Source organism: Camelina sativa, chromosome 3 (genome assembly GCF_030686135.1).
Source record: "Camelina sativa cultivar CO46 ecotype springtype chromosome 3, ASM3068613v1".
Taxonomy (NCBI): Eukaryota; Viridiplantae; Streptophyta; class Magnoliopsida; order Brassicales; family Brassicaceae; genus Camelina; species Camelina sativa.
The window spans coordinates 2,385,519-2,405,599 of NC_141882.1; the positions used below are offsets into that span (position 1 = coordinate 2,385,519).

At 37.6% G+C, this 20,081-nt stretch overlaps 6 protein-coding genes across 7 annotated transcripts; 4 read left to right on the forward strand and 2 right to left on the reverse strand.

Annotated features, from left to right (window-relative positions):
* The first annotated feature begins 1,254 nt into the window (after positions 1–1,254).
* On the forward strand, positions 1,255–6,713 carry LOC104764247 (shaggy-related protein kinase iota). Its single transcript, XM_010487750.3, has 12 exons — positions 1,255–3,151; positions 4,197–4,289; positions 4,391–4,450; positions 4,536–4,808; positions 4,893–4,967; positions 5,042–5,098; positions 5,326–5,466; positions 5,555–5,605; positions 5,714–5,809; positions 5,920–6,003; positions 6,140–6,241; positions 6,332–6,713. Exons 1-12 carry the CDS (start codon positions 3,038–3,040, stop codon positions 6,425–6,427), a joined length of 1,242 nt encoding a protein of 413 aa, XP_010486052.1. The 5' UTR covers positions 1,255–3,037; the 3' UTR covers positions 6,428–6,713.
* On the forward strand, positions 1,305–2,249 carry LOC104764238 (uncharacterized). Its single transcript, XM_010487738.3, has one exon. The coding sequence runs from the start codon at positions 1,305–1,307 to the stop codon at positions 2,094–2,096; it is 792 nt and encodes a 263-aa protein (XP_010486040.2). The 3' UTR covers positions 2,097–2,249.
* Positions 6,714–6,746: 33 nt separating the features above from the next.
* Positions 6,747–8,726, reverse strand: LOC104764258 (ras-related protein RABA1a). The gene is made up of 2 exons (XM_010487760.3): positions 8,258–8,726; positions 6,747–7,457 (listed from the first exon to the last, which is right to left on the reverse strand). The coding sequence occupies exons 1-2, from the start codon at positions 8,476–8,478 to the stop codon at positions 7,016–7,018; spliced, it is 663 nt and encodes a 220-aa protein (XP_010486062.1). The 5' UTR covers positions 8,479–8,726; the 3' UTR covers positions 6,747–7,015.
* A 3,065-nt stretch (positions 8,727–11,791) lies between these two features.
* Positions 11,792–15,869, forward strand: LOC147946521 (putative alpha,alpha-trehalose-phosphate synthase [UDP-forming] 7). Of its 2 annotated transcripts, none has more exons than XM_087508030.1 (5): positions 11,792–11,988; positions 12,511–14,539; positions 14,634–14,907; positions 14,993–15,327; positions 15,429–15,869. In XM_087508030.1, exons 2-4 carry the CDS (start codon positions 12,570–12,572, stop codon positions 15,302–15,304), a joined length of 2,556 nt encoding a protein of 851 aa, XP_087364156.1. In that variant the 5' UTR covers positions 11,792–11,988; positions 12,511–12,569; the 3' UTR covers positions 15,305–15,327; positions 15,429–15,869. The 2 variants fall into 2 exon arrangements, with proteins under 2 accessions (XP_087364156.1, XP_087364157.1); XM_087508031.1 differs by having other exon boundaries at positions 11,797–12,367.
* Positions 15,870–16,167: 298 nt separating this feature from the next.
* On the forward strand, positions 16,168–17,067 carry LOC104764279 (uncharacterized). Its single transcript, XM_010487779.3, has one exon. The coding sequence runs from the start codon at positions 16,168–16,170 to the stop codon at positions 16,795–16,797; it is 630 nt and encodes a 209-aa protein (XP_010486081.1). The 3' UTR covers positions 16,798–17,067.
* Positions 17,068–17,149: 82 nt separating this feature from the next.
* LOC104764295 (ATP-dependent zinc metalloprotease FTSH 8, chloroplastic) lies at positions 17,150–20,068 on the reverse strand. Its single transcript, XM_087508032.1, has 5 exons — positions 19,912–20,068; positions 18,413–19,564; positions 18,000–18,313; positions 17,682–17,922; positions 17,150–17,593 (listed from the first exon to the last, which is right to left on the reverse strand). The coding sequence occupies exons 2-5, from the start codon at positions 19,562–19,564 to the stop codon at positions 17,243–17,245; spliced, it is 2,058 nt and encodes a 685-aa protein (XP_087364158.1). The 5' UTR covers positions 19,912–20,068; the 3' UTR covers positions 17,150–17,242.
* Between the last annotated feature and the right edge of the window lie 13 nt (positions 20,069–20,081).

Genomic DNA, 20,081 nt, shown 5'->3' on the forward strand with positions numbered 1-20,081 from the left:
AGAGAACACATTGTGACATTAATGGTAGTGTTTTTTTGATCAACTGATATTATATTAGAAGATTAGAGTATGTTACACAACATTACAGCCATACACTCACAAATTTGGACCTAGATATGAAACACCGCTGTAAGTTAAACTGCAAACCCAGCACCCAGATTTGTGGGCCCTATACCAAAAAACCGCTCCTAACCCAAAAACAAACTAAAAACTCAAAATCAATCACGGGATATCACTCTCTCTTCCGAAAACACTTGATGTAACCACGATGGATGACTTGCTGCCATATAGGACTGAAGCCTGCAATCGTTTGTAACACTCTAAGCAATAAAGAGAGCCCCTCTGTTTGAGCATGAGTTTTCCAAAATGCATTCCCAATCTTTGAAAGGTGTCAAAGATCGTCTTATCTCAGTAGACTGAAACCTAAAGGATGGCCAAGCTGCGGGCCTGGATATAGCATTCACCAAACTAAAGTTTTGCGGAGCAAAAATCACATTATCTACTCGGTCACATTAATAGTAGTTATTTAATTCTTTTTTATTTTTGTGGTTATTGATGCATATTCTCTAAAAAACATAAATTTTTAAAATATTATAAAGTTTAGGTTTAACTTTTTGGTAGAATAGTAAAATTGTTGATTTGACAATTCAATCACACGGTAAAATTTCAGTTAATAATCTATGGTTAGTTGAAACGAGATATATACTAGATGTTTACAAATCTAAACGAATATGTTAGCGTGGTCAGTTAAAGTATTTTGATCTAAAAAAATCTTTGAACTTTGTTCTTTTGATAACATTAAGGCTTTGAATGATTGTACAGTATGTTGTAGATTGGACTATGCATATGCATACCAATATATTGGTATGCAATATATTAGACTATAGTATGGAGCAAACTAGTATGAAGCTTTTAATGGTATGGAGCTTTTGAGGAGTGAAATGAAAAATGCAGACCAACAGTAAATTTATAATGATATGAAGTTGTATACTGAAATGTATACTAATATGGAGATTTTTAGTATGTATTATTGCATATTAGTATATAATGATGAATGGTAAATTAAGTGCAGACTAGTCCAATTTAATACCGTCTCGAGCATACTATGCAACTATTAATATCGAGAGGAAAAATAAAGGGGGGGAAGGAAAACGAATATAATAATATCGAAAGTAAAAATAAAGGGGGGGGGTGGGGGAAGGAAAACGCAATTCTAATTAATATTCTTAATAATTTTTAAACCCTTTTATTTTCGGACTCGAAACCCTAATTTCGCAATTGCGCCGTCTCTCTCGCACCGGAGAATGAGTAGTACTACTACGATGGCTGCTCTTCCGGCGCGTCACCTGTCGAAGGTTCACTCGAATAACGTTAACAGCGCCGTGAAATCTCTGTTAAAATGGTGGGACTCCAAATCCAAGTCCCAGAAGAAGAACTCAGAACAGCTCGAGAACGAGAACGAGAACGACGGTTTCGTCTACCTAATCGTGACAGTGAAGAGAATCCCACAGCTGGATCGGACTAACCCTTTCATGATCCCTCTTCCTCATCCTCTCATCGATCTCGCCGCCGAAGATTCGCCGGAGCTCTGTTTGATCATCGACGACAAACACAAGAACAAAATCACAAAGGAAGCGGCTTTGAAGAAGATCGAAGCGGAGAAGATCCCTATCACCACTGTGATCAAAGTCTCGAAACTGAAGTCGGATTTAGTCAAGTTAGAGAAGGAGAAGCGTTGCTGCGAGCTTTATTTCGCGGAGAGGAGGCTGATGCCGGTTTTGCCGAAGCTGCTGGTGAAAGAGTTTGCTAAGAAGAAGAAGAACCCTATCGCGGTTAACCTCAGGCATGGGAACTGGAAAGAGCAGGTTGAGAAAGCTTGTGAATCGGCTCTGTTCTTCGTTGGTACAGGTACGTGTAGCGTTGTTAAGGTGGCGAGATTGTCAATGGGAAGGAAGGAGATTGCAGAGAATGTGATGGCGAGTATAAATGGGATTGGTGATTCAGTTCCTGGTAAATGGAAGAATGTTAGGTTTTTGCATATTAAGTTGCTTGAGAGCATGGCATTGCCTGTTTATGAACAAGTTGGACAACCTTAGCTTAAACACTGATGAATCGATCTGGTTATACAATATAGTCACAGGTTTTGGTTTTGTTCTGTGGAACTTTTTCTCTTATGGTGATATGCCTACTAGACTAGACAAACTGTCTAGAATGATTATAGTGTTTTTGAATGCAAAAATTTTGATTTACATGAGTGAGTCTTTTGGTATACTTGAGATGTGCAGAAGGATAAAGCAGAACGATGCTGTTTGAATATGACAGGATGGTTTTTTGGTTATGTTTTTGAAAGAATCTAGTTTTCCTAGTTTATGAAATTACTTTGTCTTGGCAAAGGTATATTCTATTGAGCTTTCTTCGTTTCACGAATGTGCTTGCATAATAATCTCAAGATTTGGGTTCTTCTTCAAGTTTCAATTCTTGGTGTTTATCCCAAATCTCTGGATACATGTGAGTTGAATGTTGATTGAAGCTGATGCATGGGATGGGCACAGTTATGAATAGTAACTTCAAAAAACTCTTTTGTGTATGTGATAGATAGTATAACGAAAAAAGAATCCATCAGATCATCGTTAATAGTTTCGGTATCGTGAATTTGTTATGGTAGACTGTACTGTATACAACAAGAAAACACTTGTGATAAATGATGAAAGCAAAAGGAACCAAAAAAACTAAAAATTAAATGGTTGCAAAAATGTCTTTTAGGGTAAGCTTTATATCTAAAAATGGGAAATATGATTGGAGTAATAAATTTGATACCCATATGGAGTCATTAGAATAATCTAATGGAGTTCTATAACTTTTAAGTATAAATTTAGTTATCATTATTAAATAAGAAAGTAGATATATGATTGGAGCGTTACATTCACGCGCACACTACTAGTCTTCCGTGGGTCCTCCTTTGTCTTTGAACGAGTGTTAAGAAAAATAGACTTTACTCAATTAGTTCAGCAGTGGTTGAGAAAAAAAAAAAAAGCACATGGCTTCAGTACCATTGGGGCCTCAGCCTCATGCTCTTCTTGCTCCTCCCCCGCCGCAGCTTCTTCACGACGGTGACGCTTCCAAACGCCGTTCTGAAACGGATTCAGATAAGGTTTATGCCTCCCCCCCTCTCGTCTCTCTCTCTCTCTCTCTGTTTTGACGTCTGTGTTTGGTAAAGAGTGCATTTGAATTTAGAGTTTGGTGGCTGTTCTAGATCTACTCCGATCTAGCTCCTTTTTTTTTTTTTTTTTTTTTTTTTTTTTCTATTATTCTTTGTTCCATGTCTAAGTTCAGTAGAATCGATTTGTATTCTCGTGCTCATGTTTTTTGTTCGGTCCTCGTTTCTGATCTGAGCTCACCGGAGAGTTATTTTTTTTACTCCGACAAGAGCGTTTTTTATATCGGAGACTGCGACTTTTACTTTATATGTTTTGCATGCACCACTAGTTACAGCTAGATTGATTTTTCCGAGCTACAACTTCAATCTTACTCTCTACCGGAGATCTAAGCAACAGTACCCTTTTATTGAATCTTGTGCAAAAATTTAGAGCTGTATTAGTTGATTTCGATTTGGCTAACCTACAAAAATTCAGTCTCTGGATCGCAGGACAAACTATGCATACAAACCTAGCTTTGTTTTTCTTTCTTGTACGTATACTTCGTTTATTTATTTCAACAATATGTTCATTCTTCAAAGTACAATTTGCTTGTTTGTTTGGATATCTCAAATTATTTATGGACTCTTCATTCCACAAAGTACAATTTACTTGTACATCTCTGAATTCACTCTTGGCAGGTTTTCGAGTATTCCTATAGTTATGTTTTTTCTCTTGCCCCATTGCTTCTCTGTCTCCCTCCCTCCTATCTGTGACCGACATTTATTCTCCTTTTTTTTTTACTTTGGCTTCTCCTTCACTCTGCCATAACTTATTCTCCATTTTACTTGTATGATTTTTCTCTGGCAGAACTTACCTCGGTATATATGATTAATATTGAAGTTTATTTTGATCATTTATGTAATAATAGCATTCTTATACTGTCAATATTTATCCCGAGGCTTGTTAGAAGCAGTAAATGCTTACCATCTCTCTCGTCCACGTTTGTAGTTTAACGACAATAGTTTAACGCCTGTTACTAATATGTGAGGTGGTTTGCAGGAAATGACTGCTGCTGTTATTGAAGGAAATGATGCTGTTACCGGTCATATCATTTCCACTACCATTGGCGGCAAAAACGGTGAACCGAAGCAGGTTAACTTCTAATTTTTGCTTATGATCTCTCTCTCTAACTACTTTTTGCCTAGTCGAAGTAATTATGATCTCTTATCTCAACTTCATTTTGTCCCCTACAGACCATTAGTTACATGGCTGAGCGGGTTGTTGGAACAGGTTCATTCGGAATTGTTTTCCAGGTATATTGTGCTCCTCTATGCTAGCATTTACAGGTCATAAATCTTATTTTCACTCTCTGATCAAGCCTAAAAATTACTATTGTAGGCGAAATGCTTGGAAACCGGAGAATCCGTAGCCATTAAAAAGGTCTTGCAAGATCGACGATACAAAAACCGTGAGTTGCAACTAATGCGACTAATGGATCACCCAAATGTCATTTCCTTGAAACACTGTTTCTTCTCCACAACGAGTAGAGATGAGCTCTTCCTCAACCTCGTTATGGAGTATGTACCTGAGACTTTGTACCGGGTTTTGAGGCACTACACTAGTTCAAATCAGAGGATGCCAATTTTCTATGTCAAACTTTACACATATCAAGTATGCACTATTTTTTTGCAGTTTGTCTCACAAATAACCTCTAATATATTAGACTTTGTAACTGATAAAAAATATCTAATGCAGATCTTCAGAGGTTTGGCTTACATCCATACTGTTCCTGGTGTTTGCCACAGAGATGTGAAACCACAAAATCTTTTGGTACGTTATATAGCATGGCATGTGTTTTGTGACCTTGACTAGTTTTGGATCTAACTTTCTGGTGCATACTGTAGGTTGATCCCTTAACCCACCAGGTTAAGCTGTGTGATTTTGGAAGTGCAAAAGTATTGGTAAGGCTGTTATCCTTTCTTTAACTGAGTTTCTTGTGTTGTCTACTTGCTTATGTTATGTATCTACACATGTAGTTCATGAGTTACCATTGAGTGTGAACTATACCAATTATATTGCTTTCCCCATTACTCAGAAGTTATTTACGTAAGTATAGGCGGTGGCAGAAAAATTCTCGCCTCGTGAAAGCACTCATTTCATGCATTTCTGTTTTGACAATACATTTTAGGTCAAAGGTGAAGCAAACATATCATATATATGCTCCCGTTATTATCGAGCTCCGGAACTCATCTTTGGAGCCACAGAGTATACAGCATCCATAGATATATGGTCTGCTGGTTGTGTTCTGGCAGAGCTTCTTCTTGGCCAGGTTAGTGTGGATTTCTTTGCGTTAATCTCTCCAAATAGTGCCTGCCTGATGTTTTATTATCTCAAACTCTCTCTCTTTCTCTCTACAGCCATTATTTCCTGGAGAAAATTCAGTTGATCAGCTTGTGGAGATCATAAAGGTGAAGTCTCCTTTACTTATATACCTGGATAGTTTTTCTCTTCTAGGTTTATAAGCTACCTAGAATCTGGTATATTTGTTACCATAAGTTCTTGCCGCCTTGTTTTAGGTTCTTGGTACTCCAACTCGTGAAGAAATTCGATGTATGAACCCAAACTACACAGACTTTAGATTCCCACAAATCAAAGCTCACCCTTGGCACAAGGTAAGTCATCTCACCTTTTCTCTGGTCCAACAATTACTTAACCTACACAATAGTCATAAAAGCATGTCATTTATAACATCAACCATATATTGTACCTTTGACCTCCACAGGTGTTTCATAAGCGGATGCCTCCAGAAGCCATTGACCTGGCATCTCGGCTTCTTCAATATTCACCAAGTCTACGCTGCACTGCGGTAAGTAGTCTCTTGTGATAACTTGTTTTTGATTTTGAGTGATGGAGTGGAAATATAGAAGCTCGTTTAAATTCTCTTTCAAATGTTGGATGGAGCTGAGACTTATTCTGACATTTGTTTTTCTTTGTCTCTTTAGCTTGAAGCATGTGCTCATCCGTTTTTCAATGAACTTCGAGAGCCAAATGCCCGTCTTCCAAATGGCCGTCCATTACCTCCATTGTTCAATCTTAAACAAGAGGTAAAAAAATCAACTAAGCTCCAAAAAAATGCTGCTTTTGTTTCCTGGAACTTCACCATAACCCAATTGGTTCTTTGTATGTGGAAACAGTTAGGTGGAGCTTCAATGGAGCTGATCAACAGGCTAATACCTGAGCATGTGAGACGACAGATGAGCACAGGATTACAAAACACTGTACATGTCTGAAGAAAAAGAGAAGAAATCAGATTTACTACTTCTGTTTGATAGTTGACAGGTTCAACAATATATTAACCAGGATTATTATCAGCTTCTATACCCTCTTTAGTTAAGTCAGATTCAGCTTTTTTGAGAACTCAGAAGCTGATAATTGCGTCTATTTCTTTTATTCCTTAGTCTATAGAGTTGAGAGAGACACTGTTCCTCGTTGTATTTTTGTATATGTTTTTGTCCGTAAAACAATTCTGACAGATTCGTGGAGAAACAAAAAAACGAGGTGAACATATTGAACAAATGCCATGTTCGAAAGTTAAGCTACAAGAACGTCTTTGCCTGATGTTTTGTGACATTTGTCATTGAAATGTTACTTGGGGGAAGATCTGCATCTGTTTAGTTTATTACAATTTTACAAGTGGTGGGAGTGTCAAAGACAAATACCAACCATGTACCTTAAAATTAAAAATCTCTTGCAGGCTAAATTTACCATAGCATAAAACATGATCTTAAAGTAGTTGATTCTTATTTCGTTTCTGATTGCCATAGCCAAAGAGATAATCATCTGATGTCTCACCCTAACCAAATCTACAATCCTCCACTCTAGTTAGAGCAGCAACCCATTCTCTTAAGAACCGATCCGTCTTCTTTAACGTTTATAGTCTCTCCTTTTCCTGGTAAATCGGCCGACGATCCTTCTCCTCTGTTCGATCCATCCACGCTTCTTTTGCTCACTATCTTGTGGATCTGAGTGAGCACTTCTGTGAATGCGTTTTGAACATTGGTTGCGTCTAGAGCTGATGTCTCCATGAAATACAGAGATTCTCTCTCAGCAAAGGCTTTAGCCTCTTCAGTTTTGACTGCCACTAAGTGGCGCAAATCGCACTTGTTCCCAATGAGCATAACCACTATGTTTGGGTCTGTGTGTCCTCTTAGTTCCCTTAACCATCTTGCTGCATTCTCAAAAGTCGCGTGCCTTGTCACATCATAAATAAGCAAAGCACCTACAGCTCCTCTGTAGTAAGCGCTTGTGATTGCTCGGTATCTATCAAAAAGTATAAACAAACCCATGTATAATCTTAGACATGATTTAAGGAGATACAATAACAACCACAGTAATAAGTTCAGTTACACATAACTAGCCGGGGTAAGATTATATTTCGATAAACATACTACTCACAGAACAATCGTTTTGGAGGCACTTCAACGTATCTACCAAATGGAAACTTTTTGTAACGTAACAAACACATAGTTAAGGAAAGAGCTCCACTGAAAAATTCAAAATCCATCTATGTCTAGTGCAACTGTGAAAGCTAAGACTAAGACAGAGGAGATTTAAAGAATGATATGATGTTTTCACCAAGTGTATTGGGTTTAAAAGTCAATCAAACAAAAGCTCGGAAACCTACTTTTGTGTGAAACAGACGGAACAGCACAAAACAAATACAGTAACAACAGAGGTTTAGAGATAAACAGTATGTAGTAAGTCACACATCTCAAAAAGCAAACATTTTTTCTACGGGGATGGACCTAGACAGGAGAGATCAAGGAATCAGTAAATGAACAACCACACTTTTAACTTCTGAGATAAATAAAAAAACCAACTCTTCATCTTTACAGCACCAAATCACTCCAGATTCATGAAACTCAGATACATAAATCAAACACAATGATTCTATTGTAAATACAGCGAATCGAACTGAGAAACCACAAAAACACAAAAAAAAAAAAAAAAAAAAAAAAAAAAAAAAAACGTAAAAAAAGGATGAATATGAAAAAGCTTATCCAAAGGATTGGAATCAATCAAGTAAGCAGGAAAGAAGAAGGGAGGAGACGAAATCGGACCTCTCTTGACCAGCAGTATCCCAAATCTGAGCTTTGACGACTTTGCCTTCGACTTTGAGTGTCTTGGTAGCGAACTCGACACCGATGGTAGACTTGGATTCGAGATTGAACTCGTTCTTGGTAAACCTAGAGAGCAGATTTGATTTGCCGACACCTGAGTCGCCGATCAACACGAGCTTGAAGAGGTAATCGTACTCTTCATCGGCTTTGTAACTTGACATGATTCCAAATTCGAATTCGCGATTAGAGAAAAATTGAATTTTACTCTCGTAGTGTTTCTTGTTATTTTGATGATGTTGATTCAGATGTTGATGATGATGATGATCATGAAACAGAGCTTTTTGTCGGGTTGGCGTAAGATCGTTTATTGCTTCTTTTTTTAAAATATTTAAACCGAAAATTTAAATTAAAAAGTTTAAAATATCCGCTTAATTAATTAGTTGCAAAATTAAGGAGATCTTCTGGATACAATAATGTAGGTGTTTTAACAACTTCCACTTATATCAAAATATCAATTTTAAAATTCAGGTTTTTTAATTAATTAAATACTATTCCCTCGTTTTTTTGTTGTTATTTTAGAGTAAAAATTTTGTTTTCCAATATTTGTCAACTTAGATTTCCAATGCATTCTCTTTTGTGCAAAGATTTTCAATGCATATATTTACTAAAAATATCAATTTTATTCCAATTATTTTAATACTTGTAACCAATAAAAAAATAGAAAATATATTAAAGAAGAGGTATAATAGAGCATTGATCTATTTTCTTAATTTGTGTGCAAAGCTCTAGAACGACAAGTAAAAAAAACCGGAGAGAGTAGTATTAATTTAACCAAAACATGATCTCTATTGGATTAAAAAAATAATAAAAAAATAAACATAATACTTTTTGAAAATTTTGTCTTTAGGATAAAGATACAATTAGTTTTTTTTTTTTTTTTTTATCTTTCTTAAGTTTCAGTCAGCTTTCAAAGACATTTTTTTTTTGGTTGAATGAATGTAGCTAATTGGAGAGTTTATAAGATTAGGATATTGATTTTCATAAATCTAAATTTAATTGAAATAATGTATTATTTAATTAAGAACTTTTGAATATTCTAATTTTAAAAACCTTAGATGTAACCTTATATATTCAAAATTCATATTAAATTTTCAATACATGTATAATTTCATAATCTTAACTTAATTTTTTAAACAACCAGACGTTAACTACTAAAAATCTTGTTTCTCTCTCTGTAAAATTTATGGAATAATTAGGAAAATATGTTGCACTAGTTGCAAATAATACATAAATCAAACATAAGCCTCAAGCGAGAGAGAATCACGACTCACGAGAGAGTATCCTCCTATCATGATCGACTGACTATTATAAATTGACTTCGTGTGTGTTCAATTTGTGGCGTGCATCGTCGCGTTGACTTCGTGTGTAAGTTTAAGGGTATCCTGACCGACGACTCCATGGCTTTCAGATTTTTTATATCTTTACAACGTAATTGGAACATGGTAAACAAATGATGCTTTCAAATTTTCTAGATTATACTTGTTGTTATTCATAAACAACGTTTCAAGACATGAACGTTGTTGCTTCTTTAAATTGGCACATAAATGTGCACTGCACTCATTCAACGTTCAACAAGTGGTAACGTAGTGGATTTGCAGTAACTTTTAACTTTGATATCAAAAACATCTCGATCCACTAAGAAAAATCTTGTAAATCCAACAATCCAATAACATCCTCTTAGTCTTATATAGACTCATAAATTTCTAATTAAAATCTGACATTTTACTTACTTTGCAAATTTTTGTCTTTTTCTTCTCAGTACTTTTAAAATTCAAATATGTGTATGTCCAATTTTTAAATCACAACAACAATCTGACAACACAAAGAAAATCTTATCGACGTTGTAACTGCAGGCCTACAACTAATCAATCATTAAAGACAAATTATATAGACAAAAGTGCAACCAACAATTAATTGACCAACTAGTTTCATATATTTAAAATAAAATACAAACCCCCATATAAAATCTATTCCCCATATGCTTCCATATTGTTTAATTTGTATTCCACTAACTATAATACATAATGATCCAAAAAAAAAAAAAAAAGCAGAAAGAAAGAACGTAAGAAACATGATCACCCCGGCTAACCACACGCTCAAAAGTGTCCCCTGTTTCGACACGTGTCAAACGGTCCAAAATAAGGTCTTAGACACGTTTGGGGTAAGCGAGATAGAGAGCACTACTACAGTACTACTACTAGCCCAAAGCAAGCCAAAGGTGGTCCACCCCCATTCAATTCAATTCAATTCAATTTCATTCATTCACAGTTCATAAACATCGCAACACGGCATCACGCGTCCTCACGTTGTTCCTCCATATCACGTGTCTGCTTCTCCACGCGCTTACGACTTGCGCGTCACGATACTCAGCACCTCTGCCTTATCCACATTTTCTAATACGGAGACAACGCTATTCCCACTAGGCTGTCCCTTTTTTCTACATCACCGTCGAATCCCATTGGTCTTCAAGTACGTTGTTAAATGACATGTACTTGTTAGACAGCGAAGCAAACGACTCGGTGTGTGTGTCACCGTGACGGTCTTTTTTTGAAAAAATTAATCAAGAGTGTTTATTTAAGATTTATTAATTTTTAGTTAAGAAGCCCCTTGGCTTTGACCAGTTAAATCATAACTAGACCCCAACTAAAAGAAATAAAATAATAAAATAATATTCCTTTTGAGATTCATATCCAAAGACAAGAGAGAGATAGCTTCCCAAATCACACACGATGTACGACTGTTATACGTACAACTTTATGCTTAATTTCACATTCTCACCTTTTATTTATATCTGTTTCTTCTATTTTGCCCCTTATGTTTTACTAATGTCCACATTGAACACCCAAATATTTAATTTCTGTCCATTATATATATTTTTCTCATCTTTATTACTAACACTTTTGATTCCTCAATATCTTATTTTATTTTTAAACATTTCCCATATATTTGTAATAATTATTAAGATATTGTAAATCATTATTAAAAAACGACATAAATATATTACTTCTACTCAAGCATATAATATTACTTATTAACATACTATATGAAAATTTTATCCAACTTTTTTTTTTTATTTGAAACAACTTAACTTAATTTGCTTATTACTATTAATTTCAAAAGAACAAATTTTAAAGGCCAGTGATCATGTTTTTATTATATATGAAAAAGGAAATGGTATCTTTGAATGGTAAGAAACTTTTGACTTTTGGAGAAATAATATATAGTGTATATCACTTAAACATAGAAAAATTACTCATTAACATATGAAAATTTTATCCAACTTTTTTTTTATACTTGGAACAACTTAACTTAATTTGTTTATTACTATTAATTTCAAAAAGTAAACATTGCTAAGGCCAAGATGTGATCATGTTTTTATTATTCATGAAAAAGGAAATAGTATATCTTTTAATGGGTAAGAAACTTTTGACTTTTGGAGAAATAATATATAGTGGTCATAGTAGCTTGGTCTATAGAATAGAGGGGGCATATATGATATTATTCCAGAATACACATATGAGGCTGGAAACAGAGTTTTTTTTTTTTTTTTTTTTTTTTAATCTTTTTATTTTCTGAGTTTTCCATATAAACCCTAGATTAAATTTCACGTTTCATTTTTTTGGGTTAGATAGAAGAAGATCAGATTCTTCATTTGCCAAAGGAACAAAAAGGTGAGTCTCGATTCGTGTCTAATCCAAAGATATATTTTTTTTCTCTCGGTTTTCAATTTTTATTTTTTTTGTCTCTTTTCTTCTTTCTCGGGTTCTTCTTTTTTTTTTTTTTTTTGTGATTGATTGCTCAATTGAGGGATCGGGTCGCTTCGATTTAGATTTTTTTTTTATTTTTTTTTTGTTCATGTATCTGAAAGGTGAATCTTTTGTTTTAGCTTTTGGGTTGTAATTTCATGGATCTTGCTTTCTAGATGATAGGAATGTGTCATTCATTCTATTTTGTTATTTTGCCCCCTCCCCTGTAATTGTTTTTTGTTTGGTTCTTAACTCAGTGATAGAAGATGATTAGTGACTATGGTTGATTGATTTTGATATCTGGGTATTGCTCAAGCTCTCGATTTGGTTTGATGAGTATTTAAATTACCAAAAAATTTGATTTTTTTTTTTTTTTGGGTACTTCTGTGCGTAGATCTTGTTCGTGGAGATTGACCTTAGTGCATTCTGGTGTTTCTCTTGATGCAGATTTGTTGAACTAGTGTTTTAATTTGTGGATTCTTTTGGGGATTTGGAGACAAGCAAAGATGATTTCTAGGTCGTACACAAATTTATTAGACTTGGCATCAGGGAATTTCCCTGTCATGGGAAGGGAGCGTAGGCGGCTTCCTAGAGTAATGACAGTTCCTGGTAATGTGTCTGAGTTCGATGAAGATCAAGCTTATAGTGTCTCTTCCGATAACCCTTCCTCTGTTTCCTCTGATCGAATGATCATTGTTGCTAACCGCCTTCCCTTGAAGGCCGAGAAACGGAATGGGAGCTGGAGTTTCAGTTGGGATCAAGATTCTTTGTATCTGCAGCTTAAGGATGGTTTGCCTGAGGATATGGAGATATTGTATGTTGGATCTTTGAGCGTTGATGTTGATTCACAAGAACAAGACGATGTGGCGCAGATACTCTTGGACAAATTCAAATGTGTTCCGACGTTTTTCCCACCTGATTTGCAATCGAAATTTTACGACGGTTTCTGCAAGAGGCAGCTGTGGCCACTCTTTCATTACATGCTTCCGTTTTCAGCTGATCATGGTGGAAGATTTGATAGGTCTCTTTGGGAAGCTTATGTGGCGACTAATAAGCTCTTCTTCCAGAAAGTTATTGAGGTTATAAATCCAGATGATGATTTTGTCTGGATTCATGACTACCATTTGATGGTCTTGCCGACGTTTCTGAGAAGACGGTTTAACAGGATAAGGATGGGATTTTTCCTTCACAGTCCCTTCCCCTCATCTGAGATATACCGCTCTCTGCCTGTTCGGGAGGAGATACTTAAGGCGTTACTAAACAGTGACCTTATTGGCTTTCACACTTTTGATTATGCTCGTCACTTCCTTACTTGCTGCAGTCGGATGTTGGGTCTTGAGTACCAGTCTAAGAGAGGCTACATTGGCCTGGAGTATTACGGGAGGACTGTGGGAATCAAGATCATGCCAGTTGGGATCAACATGGGTCGGATTCAGTCGGTGATGAGATATTCAGAAGAGGAGGGTAAGGTGACGGAGCTCAGAAATCGTTTCCAAGGTAAGACTGTGTTGCTTGGTATTGATGACATGGATATTTTCAAGGGTATAAACCTGAAGCTTTTAGCAATGGAACAAATGCTGAGGCAGCACTCAAATTGGAGGGGAAGGGCGGTTCTGGTTCAAATTGTTAACCCCGCTAGGGGTAAAGGTGTCGATGTAGACGAAATACGCGGTGAAATCGAAGAAAGCTGCAGGAGGATCAATGGAGAGTTTGGGAAACCTGGATATCAGCCTATCATATATATTGATACTCCGGTTTCGATAAATGAAATAAACGCCTATTACCATATTGCTGAGTGCGTAGTCGTTACAGCTGTTAGAGATGGTATGAACCTTACTCCCTACGAATATATTGTTTGTAGACAGGGTTTACTTGGATCTGAATCAGATTTTAGTGGCCCAAAGAAGAGCATGTTGGTTGCATCAGAGTTTATTGGATGTTCTCCTTCGCTTAGTGGGGCTATACGCGTAAACCCATGGAACGTTGAAGCGACTGGAGAAGCCTTAAATGAGGCCCTTTCAATGAGTGATGCTGAGAAACAGCTGCGACATGAGAAACATTTCCGGTATGTTAGTACTCACGATGTAGCTTATTGGTCAAGAAGTTTCTTGCAAGACCTAGAGAGGATATGTGTGGATCATTTCAAGAAAAGGTGTTGGGGGATGGGGATTAGTTTTGGTTTCAGAGTTGTGGCACTCGATCCTAATTTTAGAAAGCTTTCAATACCGTGCATTGTGTCGGACTACAAAAGGGCGAAAAGCAGAGCTATACTGTTGGATTATGATGGCACTCTGATGCCTCAAAACTCCATCAATAAAGCTCCAAGCCAGGAAGTTCTTAACTTCTTGGATGCACTTTGCGAGGACAAGAAGAATTCAATTTTTATTGTCAGCGGAAGAGGGAGGGAAAGCTTAGGCAAGTGGTTCACGCCGTGCAAAAACATTGGAATTGCGGCGGAGCATGGATACTTCTTGAGGTGCTTTTCTTCTCTACTTGTTATTGCCACTTGTTTCAGGTTGTATAATTATTCTCCTTCATGGGTAGTAACATGCCTTGTATCTTTTCTTTAGGTGGTCAGGCAATGAAGAATGGGAAACATGTGGGCAGAACTCTGATTTTGGGTGGATGCAGATCGTGGAACCTGTAATGAAACAGTACACTGAATCTACCGATGGCTCTTCCATTGAAATCAAAGAGAGTGCTTTGGTTTGGCAATATCGGGATGCGGATCCAGGCTTTGGTTCGTTACAAGCAAAGGAAATGTTAGAGCATCTAGAGAGTGTTCTAGCTAATGAGCCAGTGGCAGTCAAAAGCGGTCACTACATTGTAGAAGTCAAGCCTCAGGTAATTTATTCTCTTCTACTTAATTCAAGGATTAGTGTTTTCAAAAAGATCTAATTCTTGGAGTTTGTGCTCTGTGTGAGTATAGGGAGTCAGCAAAGGATCCGTGTCAGAAAAGATATTTTCATCAATGGCTGAAAAAGGAAAACCGGTTGATTTTGTGCTATGTATTGGAGATGACCGATCTGATGAAGACATGTTTGAAGCGATTGGTAATGCGATGTCGAAAAGGTTACTGTGTGATAATGCTCTAGTCTTTGCATGCACAGTTGGGCAAAAGCCAAGCAAGGCTAAATACTACTTGGACGATACTACTGAAGTGACAAGCATGCTTGAATCTCTAGCTGAGGCATCAGAGGCTTCAAACTTCTCTATGCGTGAACTTGATGATGCCCTTTGATATGAAACCAGATCTTCTGCCAGGTTTTGCCCTCTATGATCTCAATTCCAGTTCTGTTTGCTCTGTTTCTGCAGCATCCTATGGTCTTGTTCTGATAAACACTATCAATGAATGATGTGCATAGATGGCTAAAGTGGTTACACAGGCAAAAAGACAAGGAAAAAAAGAGACTGGAGTTTGGTGGTCTGTTTGTTGTGTTTGTGATTGAAAGAAAGAAAAGAAGAAAAGGGTAGTGTTAGTGGTAAAAAAAAGGAAAAAAAAATGGTGATGTGAAGCTTTGTTCTTTTCAGAATGTTATTTGAAGAGCAATCAATCAATCAATCAAAGGAGGAGCAATAGTAGGTTTCAGGGCTGTGTTGCAGGATGTTGAAGTAACAACAAGCAAAAAGCTTTTTCCTGATCTTTTTCTTTCTTCTTTTCTTTTATTATTAATGATTATTATTTGTTATTGTAATTGGATGATCTTGAGGATATCAATTTGGGATTCGGCCTGTTTATTGGATCTTGAACAAAAACGAAACTGTGAAAACCAAAAATAGTATGTAAAGATAACGTTGCGTGTCCATTGTTGATTTTTTTTTTTTCATTTATTATTATTCGTTGTGCCTTTCTTTGTATATATTATAGTTATATACCGTAAGGCTGAAAGTGTCAAATGTCAGAACTAGGCTGGAATAAAAACGTTTCTACTTTTATTGTTGTGAAGGGCCAGCCCAGTACCAGTCATTAGATTGAGCCCAATGGGCCTTGCGTCTTTCTCGCTAAATGTGCGATTGCTTCGTGTTTCCCATTTCTTTTTTGTTGCATTGATGATGATGAGTAATAATAGTAATAATGCGCGACTGTGATGAGAAGGAGATCCAATGGAGGAGGAGAAGAAGCAGAAGAAGAAGAGTCTGGCTTCGATTCCTGATAATTACGTATCCATCCTTCAGCTTCAGGAACGTTGGCTGAAGGAGAAAGAGCGGAAACAGAGGAAGCAAAAAGACTCAGTAGAGAGAGGAGTGAAGGCGAAGCAGCAGCAGGTTGATCATGAACAACCAAGGAGACAAGAAGAATCTGCTGTGAAGCCCAAGGAGAAGGGTTTATGTGGAGTATCTCGTATGCATTCTGCTGTGGATCGTTGTAAAAAAGAATCAAAATGGGTTAAGAAAGAGGAACTTGAGGTCTCTGCAGCAATTGTGAGCAACAAGGACGAAGTTGGAGGAGATCCGAGGGAGAAAAAGAAGAGTGATCCGGTAAAAGAGGACACTAGGAGAGTTTTCACGTCCAAGGGAGAGCATGCTGCTAAGGAAGAAACTAAATTTCAGAAACGCTGGATCAAGAAGAGAGTGGAAGAGGAAGTCAAGGGACCTACGAGGTTGACTAGCGGACAAGGTTATTACCGAAACCAGAGACATGATTGGTCTATACCTACACGAGCTATGGTGTGGGTGAAGAAGGGTAACAACCACGGAGCTGCTGGTGAAAATGGCGTCTTAATTATCATGTAAAGGTTGGAACTTTGGATCATTTGCTTTCTAGGGTCTTTGACTTTTGAGTGATGATTAAATCGAAGCTTAATGAATAATGTGTCAAGACTCTTCATGTGTTGTTGGATTATTAGAACTTCTCCAGAAGCATTAGGTCGTCTAAAGTCTAGGGTTTGATTCCTATCTTGTGTTAACAAACTGTACTTGGTGATGTGTGCATAAATGTAAGCAATTTGAATCTCAGAGCTTGATCAGGCGATTAATTCTGAATAAGATTGGTTTTTGTTTTCAGTTTTGTGTCAAAGGCTCTTGCAGCTTATTACAGGACTAGTAATTTAAGCACGAGTCTATGACTATGCATCTGTGTTCCTGATTTTGACAAAGAGTTTCTTATATCATATTTATACAGTATGGGCAAGTGTCTCTAGATATACACAGAGATTGAGAGATTTAAAAGGTCTCTTACTCAGACAGACGCTGGTGTTGGTGTTGATGTTGATGTTGAGGAAGCAACTCGGTTTTCAGGTGGGATTTCTGTGAATTCAGATAGGATTGCTCGGAATTCATCACCCGACATTGTCTCTTTCTCAAGAAGTACTTCAACAATCTTGTCCATGGCTTCACGATTGTTTTTAATGTGGCTCAAAGCTATCTCATATGCTCTGTCTGATAATGTCTTTACCGCTGAATCGATATCATTTGCTAGCTTCTCAGACATTGAGTTTCTTGCCATCATCCTCATAATGACATCGCTTTGACCTGATGAGTCCATTAGCGACCATGGTCCAATTTCAGACATCCCAAATGTTGTCACCATCTGCAGGTCAATAACCCGATACTATCAATTATTTTTATTCAGTTTTTAGGCTATAAGGAACAAAAACTGAAGCTTGGACTGTAGTTACCTGCTTAGCCAAACCGGTGATCTGTTGCAAGTCACCAACTGCGCCAGTAGTCACCTCAGAGTCACCAAAAATGACTTCTTCTGCGGCTCTACCACCGAGTCCACCAACAATTCTTGCAAAGAGTTGCTGCTTGGAGATAAGAGTAGGGTCATCTGAGGGAATGAACCAAGTCAGACCTCTTGCTTGGCCACGTGGTATCAATGTGACCTTTTGGACAGCATCATGTCCTGGAGTCAAAGTTCTGCAAGAACGAATAACGAACTTCAAACTAAGCACTTTAATACACAAGACATTCTTCTAATCTCAATTGTGACTTACCCACATACGGCATGGCCAACTTCATGGTAAGCAACCAAGCTTTTGCTCTTCCCATCTGTCATGACTGTTCCTTCCATGCCAGCTACAATTCTATCAATTGAGTCATCAATCTCTTTTGATGATATTGCTGTCTTTCCACGGCGGCCAGCCAATATGGCAGCCTCGTTCAAGAGGTTTGCAAGATCAGCTCCACTAAATCCAGGCGTTCTCATGGCTATTACTTCAAGTGAAACACCATTTTCAAATTTCTTATTCCCGGAGTGGACCTTGAGTATGTCTGTTCTTCCCTTAACATCTGGAACATCAACAGATACCTGCATCAACAAGAACACACGCTAAGCAACCAGCAATAAAGAGGATCAATGGAAATTCCCAGATACAGGGTATTCCAATCAAGTATGTATATAATATACCTGCCGGTCAAACCGCCCTGGTCTTAGCAAAGCCGAGTCAAGAATGTCTGCTCTGTTGGTTGCAGCAACTAGGATAACACCAGTGTTACCCTCAAAACCATCCATTTCAGTCAGGAGCTGATTAAGGGTCTGTTCTCTTTCATCATTACCTCCACCAATTCCTGTTCCTCTTTGCCTACCAACAGCATCTATTTCATCCACAAAAACAATGCACGGAGCATTTTCTTTGGCTTTTTTGAAAAGATCGCGGACCCTTGATGCACCAACACCGACAAACATCTCAACAAACTCAGAACCCGAGATGGAAAAGAAGGGTACACCAGCTTCACCAGCAATGGCTTTTGCTAACAGGGTTTTCCCAGTACCAGGAGGGCCAATAAGGAGAACACCTTTGGGGATCCGGGCACCAACAGCAGTAAACCTCTCAGGCTTCTTCAGAAACTCCACCACTTCCATGAAATCTTGCTTAGCTTCATCGACTCCAGCAACATCATCAAAAGTTATACCAGTGTTTGGCTCCATCTGAAACTTTGCCTTGGACTGACCAATTTGAAGTGGGAAACCAGGACCACCAGGGCCACCCATTCCACCAGAAGACCTTCTCGAGAGAAGGAACAAACCGCCAATCAGGATAACCGGGAATGCAAGATTCCCAATCAAGTTGAGTATTGGAGAACCTTGGTCCTCCTGAGCATTATGTGATGCGAAATCAATATTCTTTGCCCTCAACTTCTGGAGAAGCTCCTGACTTAATCCAGGTAGCTGCACGCGTACACGCTGAATCCTGTTACCTAACTCAGGAGAAACAGCCTCTACAATAGCTATAGTCCCATTCTCATACAAATCTACTTTCTCAACCCTTCCCTTGTCTAAATACTCTAGGAACCTAGAATATGACATCCTAGACGAAGAAACACCTTGCCCTTGTTCGTCTGCATTTGCTTTCCCACTTGCAAGCAAACCCACTCCAGCTGCAGTGTTTCCTAGTAAGAGTTTAAAGAAACCTCTCCTTCCTTCTTGTTTCTTCTCATCTAAAGAAGCCTTCACAACTGTAACTTTAGATGTCCTATCAAGGCCAAGCTTTTGGGACCTCTGTTTTGTTGTGTAGACAGATAACCCACTCCCGATAAGACAAGCCGATGAAGCAGCCATCTGCACAAACGGTTACAAGCCATGGTGTGAACAAAAACGAAAAATATCTGAATGAAAAAAGAACCAAAGATATAACTAGACCTTGAACATGCAACTTTCTGGTAACAGTATAATCAACATGAGCGACGTATATGAACAAAGGTTGGTAATTTTATGCACCAAAGACGAAATCTACTGGAATATTAAAAAAATCAAATAGGCTTGCTGAACAAAACCCAGGCAGTAGAATCATATGCAAAAGATTTCATAGAATTTTTTGTTATTACTTTCATAAGATTTCGCAGATTTGGACCAAACAAAACGGAAAGTGATTGAGATTAGAAAGATGAGCGAAGAGAGTAACGCACCTGTTCCTGTTGTGTGATTTGGCAGACGAAGAAGAGAAAGCGAGATTATTTTGGACACGAGAATGAAGAAGAAGAAGTGTCTGATTTTTTAAGAGAAGAGATGTGGTTTCCGAACTGCTTACGTGGCTTCCTCTCAGTGGCCTCATAGTTTTAATCTGGCTGTATATTTT